The sequence below is a fragment of the Plectropomus leopardus genome, chromosome 12 (assembly GCF_026936395.1).
Source record: "Plectropomus leopardus strain MGB_pleo_1.0 chromosome 12, ASM2693639v1, whole genome shotgun sequence".
NCBI lineage: Eukaryota > Metazoa > Chordata > Actinopteri > Perciformes > Serranidae > Plectropomus > Plectropomus leopardus.
In genome coordinates, this window is record NC_142187.1 from 28773930 (window position 1) to 28792275 (window position 18346).

At 40.3% G+C, this 18346-nt stretch overlaps 1 protein-coding gene across 1 annotated transcript in view; it reads right to left on the reverse strand.

Moving 5' to 3' along the window:
- insra (insulin receptor a) overlaps positions 1-18346 on the reverse strand; it is a 72696-nt gene that overhangs the window by 43974 nt on the left and 10376 nt on the right. Inside the window, exon 2 of the mRNA XM_042497111.2 lies at positions 13269-13817. Coding sequence (XP_042353045.2) covers positions 13269-13817 — 549 coding nt within the window. The remainder of the gene's footprint in view (positions 1-13268; positions 13818-18346) is intronic.

An 18346-nucleotide genomic window follows, 5' to 3' on the forward strand; every position in this document is an offset into this window, starting at 1 on the left:
ATTATGCGTCTGGCGAGCAATTCTCACTGGACTGATTAGGGTTCAGATACATAGCTCTTATTATACATCTATGCAGCACATTCAGGAAAAGATGAAGTAAGAGAGACCAGAGATGTTACATTGGGGCAAACTCAAACAACACGATCAGTGATTTAACTTTCTGAATGAATGCACTTGTTTTAAGAAACATCCTGATCCCACATGACTAGCTGTTATAAAACGGTGCATATACTCCCAAGGAAGCAAAGTGTCGAGTGTGAAGTTTCTGAATGAGCAGTTTTCGAGAGAAACCTGCACTCAGTGATACTAAAGGCCATGCAATCGGCCTGTTCTGAACAGAGATGTTTTAAACGGATGCTGCACTGGTTTAAAACAAACTGACAGATTTAAGGAGCAGCAACTTGAGTGTTAAGTGGTAAGCTGAGCTGTAACTGCCAAAATTGAACTTTGTTGGTTGATTCATGTTTCAAATGTGTCATGCAATGCTTGGCATTCACTGCTTGTGCAGCCAACAGCTGACTAGATATTTAGAGATGATGAGGTCGTGCATTAAATATGGAAAAGGCAAAGAGAAAGAGACAAACCAGATTACTTGTGTAGTAAATGCAAATAGCGGTATGAGAAAGGACTATTTTAATTCTTGATTATTCTATCATTACAGTCTATAAAATAGGAGTTAGTTCTTAATGATTTAAATATTAAATAATCACTATCTCAAGATTGATCAAAATAGTCATGATTATGATTTTGGCGACAATCATGCAGCCCTAATTGGCACGACATCAGTCTACAACATCTCTAACACTTGTAGTTCTATAACATTTTCAATATCGCTGACCATGCCCTTTGTGATTACTGGTCTCTGCCCTGATAATGTCTGTCATTAATATACAGAGCTGCACTGGTTTCCTCTCCACTAGTGAGGAACAGATGTTAAACAGTCCCCACTTCTATTTCCAAACATGTCACTGCTGACTGCAGCTCCCTCTAGAACTTTAATAAGAATGAGATGGCGGCCAAAGAAGACGAATGCACGGCGGGACATTAAATCAACAATGAATCAATTCATCGAGCACCTGACATTTGAGCAGTGACTTTTAAAGGAGACCCGCTTAGACAGGAGCATCGGGAAAATGTTAAATTCTCTACAAAAGCAAATCACTAACAATGACACTTAGTTGGACAATTAATTACTCTGTGACTCAAACAGCCCCGGGCTTTGCTGACTGAAGACATTTCAGATTAATGCTTCACATCTCCAAGTCTACACTTTATAGAAATTGAGGATAATTGCTTATCATTAAATATTTATCAGTAAAAATAGCCAAATTGTGCAGATAACGAGAGAAAAGCTACATGGTTGTTTGTAGGGCCTCCAGACAAACAAGAAAAGCAATAATTAAAAGGTGAAAACAGCCAACTGCAAATCAGAGCTGAAACGATTCGTCCATTAGTGGATTAAGAGTAAAAAAAAAAGAAGTAACAACTTTGATGAATGAATGATGAATTAATGAAGTCATCCATCAACTGAAAACTACAAATATTATGTTTCCAGCATCTCAAATGTGAAGGTGAATTAATAGTTTGAGCAATTTTTCAAGGAAAAATGCCAAACGTTTATTCATTCTGGCTGCTCATTAAATTGTCATGAAAGATATTACTTCAGGCTCTAGAAAATGATGATCAGCATTTAATAAATTTTAGACACAAAGTTAATTATTAATCAACACACTAATAAATAATACTTGAAAATATTTAGCCGCAATCCAGCATCTTTCTAAATTCAATATCTTTGGTTTTGACCATGAACTAAACAAATGATCTATTCATAGAGAATAATGAAACTATCTTTTACTTGCAACAATTAAATTAAGAAAGAAAGATCTGCAGGACCAGAGATTCGTTTATCTAGTCTTCTGTGGCACAGAAAATCCAAGACAGATATCAGCTCAGGACCAATAATTCTCATTCGGACGCCTTAATATTCAATCATGCGTCAAAACACGACAGAGGAACATTAAGATTCAGAAACACACTGCGTTCCATTTAATTCAAATTAAAGTTAAATTAATTACGTCACAGGAAGAGATTAAAGTTGTTGCCTGAACGTGACCTTATAAAAAGCAGGGGCTAATGACCTGGGTTTATTTGTCTCATTTTTTCTTGGTAACCACTTGTCAGCTCGAATGACTCAGCAGCAGCAGGGCTCGGTTGAGACGACTCGGGCAGCAACAGAAAACGTAAACAATTTCATTAACCGGCCCCGGCCTTCGTTAATAGAACAAAAACACACAAACAACATGGAAAAGCACTTTTTGTTTTTGATGTCGCCCTGCCGCCGCTGTCATCCGAAGGCAGGATATCCAGTTTGTCCGTGACTGGAATAGAAATGATAAACACTGAGCACTCATTGATGGACAATTACACTGCCTGCTTTACAGGCAAATGACGCACGCCACGGCCTTGAATCTTCGTTTCCTTCCAGAGCTCAGTGTCAGGCTGAAGTAATGACTACCTCTGTGTTTCACTTTGACTACCTCTTGTGGCATCAAACGCATTTATGTCACATTTACGTCATTAAGGCAACGTCACGACACTCTGTCTTCTTCAAATCCAAATCTAAGTAAACGCAATTCATCTTCTTTCTAAGGGGGCAGCGGTAAAAATTTAAAACCAAATATTAGTGGGAAGAAAAATGATCACGACACCATAAGGTCCACTATAAAGAATTTGAGTTTCTTTGAGTTTCTTTGGGAATTTGAGTATAGCTGCAACTAACAATTCTTTAAATTTTTGGTCAATCCGTTGATTATTTTCCAAATAAACTGATCAATTATTTGGTCTTAAATGTCAGAAAACTGTCCAAAATGATGTCCTCAAATGTCTCTTCTGTCCTCAACCCAAAGATATTCCGTTTTATTGTTATAGAGGTGTAAAGCAGCCAGAAAATATTCACATTTAAGAAGCTGGAATTAGATAATTTTGACTTTTTTCTTTTGTTTGTTTAAGAATGTTTGTTTAGGCCCTCCTCAGTGCACAGCACGCACCACCAGAGCTCAGTCTCATGTCTCTAACAGGGAAAAACAGCACATTTTCACATCTAACTTGTAAATTAAAGATTTGTTTTGATCCAGCAGGAGCTGGTGACTCTTGAAAAAGTGGACTTACAAACTCCATTACTAACCAAGTAACCAAGAGTGTTTGGGTGACTTATTTATTTTCTTGTGAATAAAGTGTGTTTTATGATAATTTAACGGAGCAATTAAGCCTTTTCTGTGAGCAAGAGAAAGTTGAATTCACAAGGTGTGCAGATGTATTTCTCTGTTTAATAAGGAAAACAGGTTTGAGAATATTACCTTGCTAAACAATTTGTGTTGCACCTCTTTAACATTGTGGAAAGTTAAAAAAGCATCCGTATCAATAAAGCAGAGTCATCATCAAAACATCACAATGAAAGAAAACAATGAGCAACAATCTTGAGAAAAAAACACTTCAAGAAAAGTGGAAGTTATTCAAGTTGTGCTCTAACATAAATTTAATTTTTTGTATTTTGGAAGGTCTATTGGCAGTTTCCACTTCAACATTTAACAATTGATTTGTTATTTTACTTTTCTTAGACTGCAGTAAAAACACTCACTCACTCACGACCTTTAAAGCTCCATGTTGCCAAAATCAATTACATCTGTGTCCCTGAACCAACTCCCTCTTAGAAAACATGTTTCAAGTGCACCAATACATGATGTTTTTCATTCCTTCATTCATTTGCAGCCTTGAGTTCAAGCAAAATACTGACACATCAGTGCCATTTCATGGAGTGAGGTGTTATGATATTAAACAATAGTGATATTTTGCCACACTGCATACAAAAGAAAGAAAATTAGGTGTAGGTACGACAGATCGCCATGACAACACAAAAGAATGACTTCTCTGAGTAATAAAAAACCCGATTTAATGGAAAAATGACAAAAGAAACTTTGAAAACATCTGGTTCAAGGCCTCGTGTAACTTGTGAGAGTCGATAAAAAGAAGTGTTACTCTGCCGGTCCGATTGAATGAGCAGTAAAACAGCAGTGAGCTGTTGTAAATCGAATGGCTGTGGTGAGTGTGAGCGCGTACAGCGGTGAAGAAACGCCTGTCGGCCCAGCTTTAACAAATGCCTGAAATGTCTGGGATTCCATGGGAATGGCTCCAGGAGCTGAACGGCGAGGGTTCGCAGGGTGCAGCTCCACGAGACTGAGTGCCAGAGCAGTTAAGTCAGCTCAAAGGAAAGACTCATGGGGTGTGGGTGTGTGTGTGTGTGTGTGTGTGTGTGTGTGTGTGTGTGTGTGTGTGTGTGTGTGTGTGTGTGTGTAGAGGGGTCTGAGAGCATTCTGGATTTAGGCTAGCAGAATAGCGATATCTATACTGAGCCACGAAAGAGGAGAAAAAAAGGGGGGACAATTTTTGAGATATACGGACCTGTCTGATCTTGTCTGATCCGTTTTTTCTTTTCATGGCTAATTACAAGCCAAATTTTTGCAATCGAAGTGAGGAAAAAACAGGCCATAATATACACTGCAAACTATGTTTAACAATTGGGTTATAAGGTCACTTGCAGCTGGTGTGTATTTAAAGTTCTGCCAATTTGCCAATTCAATTATCAGCGTATTTAGTGGTATTTAAATGAAATTTCAAGGCCTTTTTAGGTGCATTTCATCCATCTATTTTTATGTGCATTTTCAATTTGTGCAACAAAAAAAACTCGAGTGGACACGCAAAAAAGTTGAAAAAAAAAAACACCATATATATAGATAGATATATATATATATCTATATATACACCTTTTTTTTTTACACTATTCTGAAAATAGCCTTTTTTATATAGTTGGAAACCAAGAGAAAAAGGAGAGGAATTCATACATGATGGTGGGGCTGTAATGATTCCTTTGGACAGATAATCTAGAAGCCAGTAAGAAAAATTATGGCCCTTACCTTGTAAACATGCTGGCCATATGTGCATGTGCAATATATATTGTATTTGGGTGACGTTTAACTAGCTGTGTGAGATCTCTGCACAGAGGTTGCAGTTCTGTAATAAAATCAAAGCAGTGCGTTTTGAGGGGTCATGACAGCAAATATACTTTGCACAAACCAGGAAAGGTAAAGTAAGTTTGACTTTACTGGCAGTTTGAGGACATTTTCATTCAATAGAAAAGCTGTTAGAAAAGCAAGGATGCAACGTTTAAAACCACCTTTGTTTTGAATGCAATTTAATTTACTTCTTGCGGCAGTGAAGGTCGACAACGTGCAGAGGGCTATAGATTTAAGCTTAAAGGTTTAATATTAAATAGAGGATACAGAATGAATGGTGGCCGCCGTGACCAAAATAGGAACAGAGGGAATGATTCATGTGATGGGAGGAGGACAAGGCTGGCTTAGCTTCTGAACACAGTTCAAGTTTTTTTGCAACGCCACAGGCAACGAATACAGCAGCCACACCGGCCCTCCACATGACAGGGAGACATCTATGGGCAGCGTCCTTGCATCATTGGCAGGTATTATTGACATAAAGGCAAGTCAAGAGTCGAGACAATATAATAAAACCATAGTTTCTTGTCACTCCAGGGGTCACTTCCATCTTAAAATAATAAAATTTCGTAACAATATCCTCCTATTTCCCCACAGACAGCTTTACTAGCAGCTAAATTTGTCCTCTTTCCTGCCTTTCTGACCTCTCACAGGTCACCCATCAGTATTTTGGTCTCATAAAAGTGTCCGCCGCTACCGAGGCGACACCCTCGGCCCCTGTCTTCATTCATAACCCCAGAGAGGAAGCAGACCAACAAAGACAGGAAACAATTGGGAAGAACTCTTCATAAATTTCTACGACCACCATTGTTCAGGGTGGAAAAGGATCGTGGCGCCAGCGCTGCCCGTTGCGTGTGGGAGCTGCGACAAGGTCGGCAGCGGGGATGGCTGAGGGTCAAAGACGAGGCGGGACCCGTTCTCCATACCCTGTCACCCCTTCTCACCTTCCTCACCCCCGTAGTGACCAGTGACCTCGCTTTTCCTCCTGATACAGCCCGAGTGAATGACTGATGTGTTCATATCCACGATTACACCACAGTGTTACTCTCCTGTTTCCTAGCAGCAAGACTAAACAATAGCTGTCCGCTCTGTCTGCACACACACACACACACACACACACACACACACACACACACACACACACACACACACACAGAGGTTATGTCCCTGTGTGATTTATAACCCATGTCTGTGTTGCCGTCACACACTGACCCTGACAAATCTCCAAGTCCATCTTGTGATTGGTGCACAGACGTATGCGATGTGAGCCAAGAGTATATTTGGAACATCCATATCAAGAAAGGTCTGACATAAAGTCCCCACCTGACCTGGCTGAAATGGGATTCATAAGAATACGTCAATTGTTAAAGCCGGCATTAAACCAACAGCGGTCTCCTCTGCCAGCATGCCACAAGTGTGGAAAGCACCCAACCAATCTGAGGTTGAGGCGTCTGCTAAGAGCTGCTTTCCACCTTATGGGAACTTATTAAATATGAAACAGATCTTGCAAATACAAACACTGGTGAAAGCTGCTGTGGTGGCTGAGGAGTTGGAGGACGACGAAGCCCCCCCCCCCGGGGCACCTCATCTCCGATAGAGGGTAGATAATTAAGATCACATTTAATCATGTGAGTAAAATAATGACCGCCTGGGAAATACATATCTCTTTGGGCTTGGTGAAAGCCCTGCAACAGAGACTGCTCCACAAAGAGAACAAACACAAGCTGCACTGGATCATAAAAGAAACAGAGATATTAAAAGGACAGTTTTTAGTGAAGATGACACTTATACTGCAAAGTTGAAAAATGACTGTAAAAGCACCTCTCTTAACAAATGTCATGTACTCAGATGGTCAAATTCACAAAGGATTGCACGGCATTTGCTGCTGCTAAACCTGCACAAGTTAGACATAAAGAAACTGTAATTCTCAAAACACCAAAAAAGTGTGAATTACACGCTAACTGCGCTGCCAAGACAAAAGCGTCTCCGTGCTCCCATGCTATGCTATTGGCACATATTTAATTTAGGTAATATGCATGTATTTGGAGCGAAACTGGCCCATTTCTATGTAAATGAGCCTCACTCCAAAAACAGTCCAATTAACAAAAACCACGGCTAATGGCCACACACGGAGTGATTTTTTTTGTGTCCTTTAAAAGTTTGTGGTAACTGAAGCACACTGATATAATGAGATATTAAATCTCTCTCGTTTGAATTCCTTGCCTGAATATTCTTCAGCAAAACTTTAAGTTAACTTCATTAATACCACTCAGAGAATTTCAAGGTTTAAATGGTAACCTTATGATTGTCACTGTCATTGTTTTTTTCATTGTTTTGTTTGTTTGTTAGGTTTTACATTTAAATAGCCATTTATTCCTCTTGCCTTGCTATTTGTTTTAAGTTGTGTATGTTGTATGTACTTCATAAACATTGAAAATGTGTTGCCCAGGGCTTTATATAAAATAAATGATGATAAAGTTTTGAGGAATGCCTCTGCACCTCATCGGTCAGGACCTGTAGTTTAAGGTCTTTTGCCATGGTGCAAAAGCAACTTATTATTTGCCACCTGGATAATTGAAATCAGATGCAAAAAAGAGGAAAATTAAACTCAGCTGCAAAACTTTCCCTGCATGTTTTAAGTGCAATATCTGTTGTGAACTGGACCTTGAGAAGGGGCAGACAGTGGATGGAAGTGACGCACAACTCATGGTGCTATCAGCTGCTGCAATACATTGTAGAGCTGCAACAAGTGATTCTTTCTATTCATTGTCACTGACTTTTTCAAGAACCACTTGGTCTACAAAACGTCAGAAAAGAGTAAGAAATGTCCAACTCTGTTCTCAAAGTCCGAGGAAACGTTTTGTTTTGCCAATCTTAAATGAAAAGATAGATAGAAGATCCATATTTTAGAGGCCAAAAACTGCATTTTCTGTATTTGTTGCATAGAAAAAAGCTTCAACAATTGGTGATCAAAATAGCTGGCGATTATTTTTCTCTCAATAGACTTGTCAATCTGTTGCATCTCTAACCTGTTCTTTGAGAACTCGCCAGCGACGGTCTTATAGATGTAATAACTTCACAGTGTTACAAATTATGTGCACGGTTATGACAAAGGAAGTACTCTTTACTTTAACTGGCATTTCTCCACAAAACAAACAAATCAACAAAAGGCCTTTAGGGTTTTTATGGTGCTGACAATGAAACACAACATCTCACCATTGTTGCATATAATTCTACATTTCTCTCTCCCTTCACTTCCTAACGCCTCTCTACTGTCGACTCAAAAGACATAAAACGCCCAAAAAATCAGAAAGGAAAAAATCCAAATTAAAGAATAAAATTGATGGACAGATGGACGTCTGTCAGCACAGTTCAACAACGGAAACAAACAAGGTCCCCACGGGAAGCCCCTGATTTCTTGTTGAGACGCAGCCAATATTTCCAGCTGCCCGCCTCTTTCAGGGCTCAGACTAAGCTGACGTGCGATCAGCCAAACAAGCTGTGCCACATAACGGCCATTACCAAAACATAATCAAATGCCCATTATCTTCAAATGAGTGTTGGCAAGAAATAGTACTTCATTACAAGTAAATAGACTCAACGGTACCATTTCCTTTCACGCCAGCTCATAATTTCAAGTCAATTTTTGAAAAGGAAATAAAGGCCTGCTTTGTTTTGCAACACATTTAACAAACCTGCTTATAACAGAGATTGAGATGTTTAAAAACTAGACACAGATTTAAAAGTTTTACAACTATTGATTATTGCCAGTCTCAGGATTTTTCAAACATAACCAGGTGGTGCATTGTGGCAATTTAGTTAGTGTAGAGAAAATTTGCAGATTTTACCCCCAGCGACCAATCGCTAGGTTAAATAGCAGGTACAATTGCAGATGACCAAGATTTCTTTGGTTGACTGCAGCCGTACTCTATTAACTACAGTGATGAGATGCATGAGGAGCTATTGGATTCATATCAGCAAGTGATTAACTGATCAACCACTCTGCACATTCACAGTTTAATTTCATTGATCAGTCCGGTGATGCTGGCTTCATATTATCCCAGGACCAGCTGACTACAGGCCTCACTGTTGTGTCAGTCGACTAGTGGTTTAAGTTGTCAAAACCACTAAACATACAGCATCTGAATATGCTGTACTGTGCAATATGTAATCTGTGATGTGACAAAACAACCTCTAAAATGAACAGTTGTAATTAAGTGCTCAAGCTCTGTTTGGAAAGCTTTTTTTTTGCATGAATGTCTGATGTGTGAGTGTTTGTCTGGTATTCATCTTTCAAAAAACTCAATTACACATCAAACACAATGTGAACAAATTCCAGAGAGTTAATTGCAAAGATGAGAGGGATGCTTCCCAGGATGGGGTCTTGTATTTGCCACTATTACAGCCGTAGAAATGCCATGTATTTGTGTGTGCCTGCCTTGAGCCAAATCTAATCAGCTTTGGTAATGAGCATCTCCTGCAACCTTGCTTTGCCACTTTGCTTAACGGACGCACCCAATTTGATCTAAAAAGGAGGGGGAAATTAGGAGAGAAGCTCAAATTACCCTTGTTATAGAGGCTGGGAAGGGAAATGGGTTGTAACTCCAAACATGGGAGCTAAGCCAAGCCTCGTGGCTCTGCAGCTTTGTTTTGTGTTGGTGTGCGAGCTACGGAAAGTATGTGTGACCTGCAGTTACCTGTGGCACTTACATAGTACTCAAAAGCAAGATTTCTCGAAAAAAAACATAGACTCATGCATAGGTAATTTCTTTCAGTCATTACGTATGACCCACTAAAGGTGTGCAGCTGTGTATTTTTCTACAGAAAATCTGCCCTGTGCCTGTATTTTATGGGCATGTCCCCCCAAAGCACTCAGGTGAGATCCAGGCTTTAAAAAGAGGTTGTTATGTGTTAAGAGTTAACGTTAAGAGATGATATTAAGAGTTGTTATGACAACTGCTGCACATGTAAATCCAGCAGCCAGAAGCTCCTCAAATCCTTGCTACTTTTTGGCTCTATTTTTCAATCCTATTTTTGGCCCCTTCTGCTGAAACACGTATTTTCTACTATAGAGAAGCAATTATCAACATTGGAAAAGTTGTATGGGCTATGGACTGAATGCAGCAGACTGCGGAAGGGTCCCCAACACCAACAGCATGTGCCGAGCAGCCAGTCAGACCAGAGGGGAGAAACAAAACCCAAAGCACCGGATGAAGAGAGGGAAGAGAGTCGGCATCAGGGCGAGGCTGACCTAACTTGGACTGAAAGCTGTTCCTCTACCAAGCTTTCTTCTGGCTAACATCCAATCACAGTCGAATATAATGGAGGAGATGTGATTGAGGCTCACTCAGCAATGGGAAATCTGAGACTGCTCTGCACACATCTTGACAAAGACATGATTAACCCCTGACATCCTGGATCAAGCTAATGCACTGGATGGGCGAACCTTGTTCAGAGCCGACAGGACACGAGACTCCAATGCAAATTCAAAAAATGCACTGCAGGAATCGTATGATCCCATCAGCGGAAATGTGCCTGCACAACCAGATGCAATTTTCGTAGTAGCTGGTGATTTTAATCAACTCATCCTTCAACTACAAAGATGTTGCAGGATCAAAGACAAATTCAACAAATTGAATTTCATTTTTAAACATAGTTTAGATTAATAAATATACCTTGTACCTTGTAGGTAGAGACCAGGTGCCAGACCAGAAGCAGCAGGAATCACAGAGACACAGCCCCGAAAAGAAAAACGAATATAGCTAGGCGAAATGCTAAACGAGTGAATCTAGGGTTGGCTTTTAGCTTTTACTTTCGCTGCTGAGCATGTTTACATACAGTAAGCAACAATCCTGAATATTTTAACTTTTACCAGTGTCTAAAATGAACTTTCTGACTCACTGGCCAAGGAGCCGGGTGGATGAAAGAATCCACCAGTAAAGCAAATCAGTCACTTTTTGTGTCGCATACATATTTGTGTCAACACATTTCATTAGCATAATAAAGTATTATGTTTAATACCAACAGATCAGTTGATGTCATCTTTCCGTTCAGTAAATACTACAGCAAAACTTGAAGAGCTCAAGGCGGTCATTTTTGAAGCACCATTTATACCTGTATGTCAGTGTGTATGTGTGTGTGTGTGTGTGTGTGTGTGTGTGTGTGTGTCTGTGTGTGTGACACAGACATGCCAGAAGAAGTTTAAGAGCAGCAGACCTGTGTGCCCCTAAGTGACACCAAAATGTGGTGGAGACTCTCTGCATAGTTTGAAATTACATGACTATTTCGGTACGAAAATATACCCGCCTGTGTGGTGTTTGGCCTCCTCCATTTACCTGCATTTGACATTTGGCAGGTGTTAATTTCGGACCCTGCCTCTAACCACTGCCTTTACTTTGCATTATAATATAAAGATTAAAAAACAGTCACATTTCTCCATTTGAGTGAGATATATTGTTATTATAAAAGTTTGAAAGTTATTTTAGTTTTATCTCTAAAATGCTACTGTTGGCATCATATCCAGCATCTGTGTTTGTTTATACATGCACTTTATTTAGTAAAAAACATAACAGCAGACCTAAGACCTCCAGAGTACAGATATAAAGAATGCAATAAGTTTGGGGAAAATAGCTTACTTTAAGAACAACAGTAGGTCTATAAAAAGCAGGGTACATCTGAGGAGGACACCGAATGCCTTGCGCTCTGTCCTGTGGTTCTAGCTGGGACTTAACAGATCTTTTCATGCTTTAGTGAAAGTAGGCAAAAAACCGCAGGTCCCAGACCACAAGACCACAGGCCCTGCCCGTGCCGAATGTAGGCCCATGACTGAGCTTGCCAGCCAACGTTTGGTCTTGATTCATCGTCAGAGAACGGCACATAATTAGGAAATCATCTCTGCTGGGAGACTTTTTATGTTACACTTCCGCCTTCACCACAATTTGGCAACAGGCTTTCTGGGCCTGTTCTGCAAATGCCTTCAAGGACTTGTGATGAGCAATCACCTCGAGCACAAAGTCATTAGCGGAGGAACTACAAAAAAAACCCCAAGAAAAACACTCCTCAGTAGTAAAGGGACTGAAAAGCTCAACAGAAAGTGCATGTAGCCGCTGCACCAAACAAACATTACAGAGAGCCTAAAAAAAGCAGACATGTGCGAGGAAACTCATTCAAAAGAGCTGTTAAACGAATGCATGCAGTGTTGCGTAATGGTGCGAGCCAAGGTGTTCAGACAGCACCTATGCGCAAAATTCTTCTCAGCACTTGAACTTGAACTCTTTGGCAGTGCGAAATGGGTGGGCTTGTCATTTTACAGTAAAAGCCAGAGCACAGCAGCTCATGTCGCAGCAGCTGTGGTTCCAGAGGACGATGAGAAATGTGCCACAACATCTAACATCTTTACCTCCTCCACACATCACGAGCAACGACAACACTCCAGTCTGTAGAGAGTAAACATTCAAAGACTAACTGCTGAGGTGTTGCGTCACATTAGAGTACAGTTCAAGCTGCATTGACACAGAAGTTGGCCTACTTAACTAAACCTGAGCACATGACACAGCTCTGACATTTCAACACTTAAAAAAAAAAGGGGCACAACTAACTTTACACAAAACAACTTTTAGGTTGCGATACATTGTTCATTCCACTATTTTTGTTTCAAACATCGACCCTCATGAGTTTTTCTTAGGCCCAAATGGAGAGTTGAATTCTGTAAATATTAGACCGGTTGGACGTGTGGCAAAAGCAGAGGAGGAGGGGAGTGAAAATAATGATGTGTTGACGGAAAGTAGCTGAGAGGTTCTGCACAAGGAGCTGCTACTAATCACTGGCACATATGTACTTGACAATAATGTAATAGCATAAAAGTGTTTGATAGAGTTTCTCATTTAAAACAAGTGTTACAATTACAGGACAAAACTGAGCAAGCTCAGTCTGTTGATGAAGATCATGAGATGTGATTGAAAGCACTGGAAACACGTATTGGGTGAACCTTGAAATAAGACTGACCAATTATGACACTATGATTTAATGTTTCCTTTAATGGGGAGAGTTTAAGAGTTTCATTATCTTACTCGGTACGTATGTATCAGCCCTATCAGATGAGCTACCAGGCGCCCCGTTGACGATTAATTCAATAGTTTACTAAGATTTATTACTGCAACTCTGAAATATTTGACATCAGATCTTTAAGAAAAGACTGCTTACTTCTTTGACAGCGGTTCTGAGTCCAGCAGCGCTCACTGAAGTGTCCGTTGATGGTGGTGGTCTGGCAGGTGGTCTTTCCGATGGCCGCCCCTGGGCACACGTCTCCACACTCTCGGTCGTTCTTGTTAGCCATGATGTAGTTGTCCTCCACTGAGTCCAGGATCTTGGACCAGTCCAGAGTGGAGAGATAGCAGAGATCCGGGTTCTTCTCGATTCTCACGGCTCCTCGGGTGATGTTCATCAAGCTATGGAGGCCGATCTCTCGCAGCTGGAGCATCTCGAACATCACGAGGGCGTAGTTGAAGAACAGGTTGTTGCCTCTGATGACGGTTAGGTTGGGGAAGAGATCGCTGAGGGTCTCCAGGCCGTACACTCTGAAGAGCAACAGGTAGTCGGTGACCACCGTCAGTTTGGGGAAACTGAGGCCTCGGAAATCCTCAGGCTTGGTCCTGAACATGAGTAAGATCTTCAGGTGGCCTTCGATCACAGTGCAGTTCTCTAGCGTATGTAGGTTGGTCACATTGTTGCGGATGTCCTTGCTTGGACAAACTGAAAGGACAGAAAAGAAAAGGCACATGTTCTTTAAAAACTTCATGTATAACTCACAAAAAATGTAAAAACAAAAACAATATTGTGTGATAAGGCTGCACAGTTAAGTATGATGGTTAAGTAAACAGTATGTCATTTTTCACTCTCAACCACCAACAATCAAAAAATTGCCCAAAGAAAATTTATCTTGAACTGTTGGTGGCGGATTCCAACTGCTAAACGTGACTGATGCATTAGGCAAGATGTCTGCTCTGTAAACTGGAAAAACAGGGTTGAAGAAGTCAGACACGGTCTCAAGGAGGGAAATAAATAGATCTCTTGGTAATTAGAGGGGGTATTTTGCTGAAAAATATGTGGTTATGTCTCTGGCTTTGATGAAGACCAGACCATCTTCGCTGACATTTTGTTTAGCAACCACATATCTGGCTGTGAGCCACTGTCAAATATGGAGCGCTGTCATCAGTGTGAGGCTGTGCTCATCCTTGGTTACGCTGGGTTGATTTGTGGAGTTGCTTCTGTAACTCAAGACACTAAAAAACATTAGCTAATACATTAAAAATATTTGTCTGGGAGGGGAATTGAAGCACTGATGGTCACATATTGCACCAGTTGTAGATTTGTGGCTTTGTCAGTCCTCACCCAGACACATGATCCTGTTTGATGGGAAACTACATTTTCACTGTCTCAATCAGTTTAAATTCTACTGTATCATAATGACACGAGGGATTAATGTAGGTCTGCAACTATTCATCAGTCAATTAGTTTCTACAATGAATCATTCATCAGTCATATCACACAATGATGAACAAAGTCTTACTCAATTTGTCTTCTAATTACTTGTTTTGTTTAACCAACAGCTTAAAAACTCAATAATATCCATTTTAATGATGATATATAGTCCCTTAAGGCAAATTTGTGATATTGATCTTTCTAAATAAACTTGACTTAACTTGAACAGACAACAGCAGTGAATTCCCAAAGCTGAAGCCGCAGCACATTTCTGCCTTTGTTGCTCCAAGAAATCACTTATTATGACTGATTGTCAATATGCTTAACAATATTTTTCTTTCAAATAACTAATTGATTTTTCAGCTTATTGTTTCAGCTTTAGATAAATGTCCACTGTGCTACAACTTGAGAAAATCTTTTCTAGTGATCATTTTCCAGGAAGTTTTCAGTAGATGCGTTTACATGGACCCAAATATTTCACTGATAAATCAGAATAGCCCAGATAGATAAAAAAAATCTTCATGTAACCATATTAATCAGAAAAGACTCACCAAATGCAGCCTGATTAGAAAGAATTTTCAATCAGATTGAGAGGGATTGTGTAAAATAGCTCAATAGGAAATTCACCTAATCAATTTCTTGTTAAACGTTTCTCTCTGGTTAAATATATTCTTTCCCTTTTTTCTTTGTCCCATGCGGAGGTAACATTAGGTGACGTAGAGGATGTGTGCAACAACATGTTACAAAAGCTGTTTTGCACCTCCCTCTAATGATTTTGAGAAATAATCATTCATAAATTAGACAAGTATTTCAGTGGAATCTATCTATGGGGCTAGCTGACACCGGGCTGGGAAGGACGTTCAAAAATAGCGAACTTTCAGTTTTTTTGTTTGTCTTATTTTGTGTGTGTCCCTTTTTGATCATTCTGTGTCCCCTCTCTAAATACAGACGTTTTTGCGGCACCATATAGACGGAAATCTGTGTGAGTTTACAGGCAGATAATCAATGAGCCAATCGGATCAGGGCTGATCAGACTGATTGATGACAGGAGCAGCTACTGCAGGGGTGAGTGAAAGCAAACTTTTAAACCCAGCTCAATGAATGATTAAGTTTCATTTCACTGTGTATGACGTTCTGCTGCTCCATTTGTGCCCAAAGTACATTCTGCAGTCTGAGAGTGTGGGGTAATGGATAACCAAATGGAAATCTATATAAATATATATATATATATATATTCCTCCACTCTTAATGGAATTCAATATGTGGTGGCAGATATTGTTATCATGGCAGGCTGCCACAAATAGATGAACGTAAGGTAAACCCCGTCTGAAGTATCTTTTTTAAGTTTCCCGCAGATCAGATGGTTCATAATGACCAGAACCATTTGTGTAAGTCAAAAAAGTTATGTTCTTTATAAATGCTTTTGGGCGTGAAAACATATCTTCATGGATCACGTTAATAGTTCAGCTGGCCCCGGTTTTGCTGCTTGCAGCTTTCTAGAGAACTGCTCGTCTTAACAACCTCACACTCTACACTACCATGACACACCATTATTCAGATTTTGTAGCATCATCCAACCTGCATGTGCTACCATGTGACACGACTTAGGGGTTTGTTAACAGGGCTTCCACAACATAACTAAAACCTGCCGAGACAAAACACTCTCGTCCATAAACTACCATTTGAAAGCTGATCCTGAACCTGACGTAGTCATTCAGATGGCATGTTATCTGTTTTGTGCATCTCTGTTAGTAGTCTAATATACTGGAAAATACTGTCAACTGTTTTCCAGGTTTTCCAGGATGCGTGGGAACCCTGATAATGTAGCACAGCGCTCTTGAACCATCCTGCATAATACATTAAACACTATTGCACTCATGGGGTTGTGTATGAAGAGAGCTGACAGTAATGAGGATATCCTCAACTCTCTGCTCTGGATCTCAGCCAAACTCTTAAGCATATGCTTTGTGTGACATAACACAAGTAATGATGGTCATAAAGATGTTTTTTCCCCCTTTGCGGGTGCAATGTGGGACATTCCAGGCCCAATTTTACAGTTCACAAGTAATGGTTGCGGCTGGAGGTGTGCGGACTGTATTTGTTTACCAACCGACCCACCGTTGAGCTGGGCGCATCAGGCCAACTGGTCAGCCATGTGGGGAAGAGGTATAACAGCTAGGCGTGCACCTCTTTATGGCAGCAGCTCATTTTACACCTTCTGTTACATAACAGTACAAGACAACCAGCGAGCGCACACACACACACAAAGTGTCCAATCACTGAGTGTCCAAACAACAAGCTTTTCACTCCATGACCTTAACCAGCACGTTCACTCCGCAGCACTTATCTAGAGTTCAGCCTACAACTTTCGGCTTGTTTAAAATAAACACAAAATGTCCTAACATGAGTTTATACTGCATGCTATAAAAAGGAACTTGGCATGTTAAAAGTACATTTCTCTTTTTAAATCTGCAGCTCTCTTTGTGGTCTTAGCTGTACAGCCGAATCGTAAGCATGACTGGCATGCCACAAACCCGTAATTTCAACACATAGACCTCCAAATGAAACATTTCCGATCAAACTGATGGCAACTGCCAAAGGGGTCAGCAGCAAATGACGCCCACTGTAGATCCATCAAGGAACACATTTACAACTACAAAGAGCGTCCGTCTTTCTGCAAGACTCCACACACTCAAACATAACAATTTAATAGGAAAAGACCCTCAGCAGTGTGCAGTACAACCAGCAGAGTACTGAGTGACCCTTTGGAGAAAACGAATAATCACAGGGTGGCGAGTAAAGGCTCCTATCAGTGTACACTTTCAGCCAGGCCAGTATTTTTAGCTCCGCATTCCCAATAGAGAATCTAATACACTCCAGCCGGACTGATAGTGGCTCACATTGGAAACTGGAACATGGCAGCCCTGGTGTGTAAGTGAGGAATTTTAGAGCGGCTGCAGAGAAAGAACTGGCCCACATGTGTGAACATTACAGAAATAAAACTTTGGCAAAAAAAGAAACTTTTTAAAAAAAAAAAAAAAGTTTTTTGATGCTCTGTCGTAACACGAGGAAATTCAATCTGAGACTACCTGACACAACTTGAGCAAAACAAACTGGGTGCATCCCAGAATTTAAATGCTCCCTGTATTGTCGAGGAGGAGAAAAAAAACTGGGAGACATCACAAAGGTTACTATGGTGATTCGGCCAGCTCCAGCTCTCCATACATCACCTAATCTGAGCCAGACACGACTGAAAACACAGCCGTGGTGCTCTGAATTGCCAATTAGAGTCATTAGGGGAGCAGATTGATACTGACCGAAGTCTCTCACAGCCTGCACATCTGAGACAGACGAATTTTAAAGGTTGATTAAAAAGGAGCAGGAGGAGGTGGTTTACCACAAATCCAAAGAAAGAAACACAACCAAAAATGTGTCTATGATACAAACAAGACCAGACAAAGCTAATTTGTACAGCACTTATCGATCACGGAGAATCGAAGCGCATCATCTAAGTTTAAGAGATGTATTAAAACAGCATTTAAAACCACAATAAAGACGAATACATGAGCAATTTAAGTAAGGCACATAAGTTCATTCTTGGCCTTTTGGCCTTCAGTCATCATTGCTAATAATGTTTAACTTTAAGCCAATGCAGTCAAAAAGTCCTACAAGTGCTAGGAATGAATTCATAACAGTTACTGAGCTTGCATGTTAAATTTTCAGATCTATCTCCAGTAAAGTCACCTTAAGTTATTCCACCATCAACACTATAATTTGGTGAAAATGCACTAGAAAAAGCT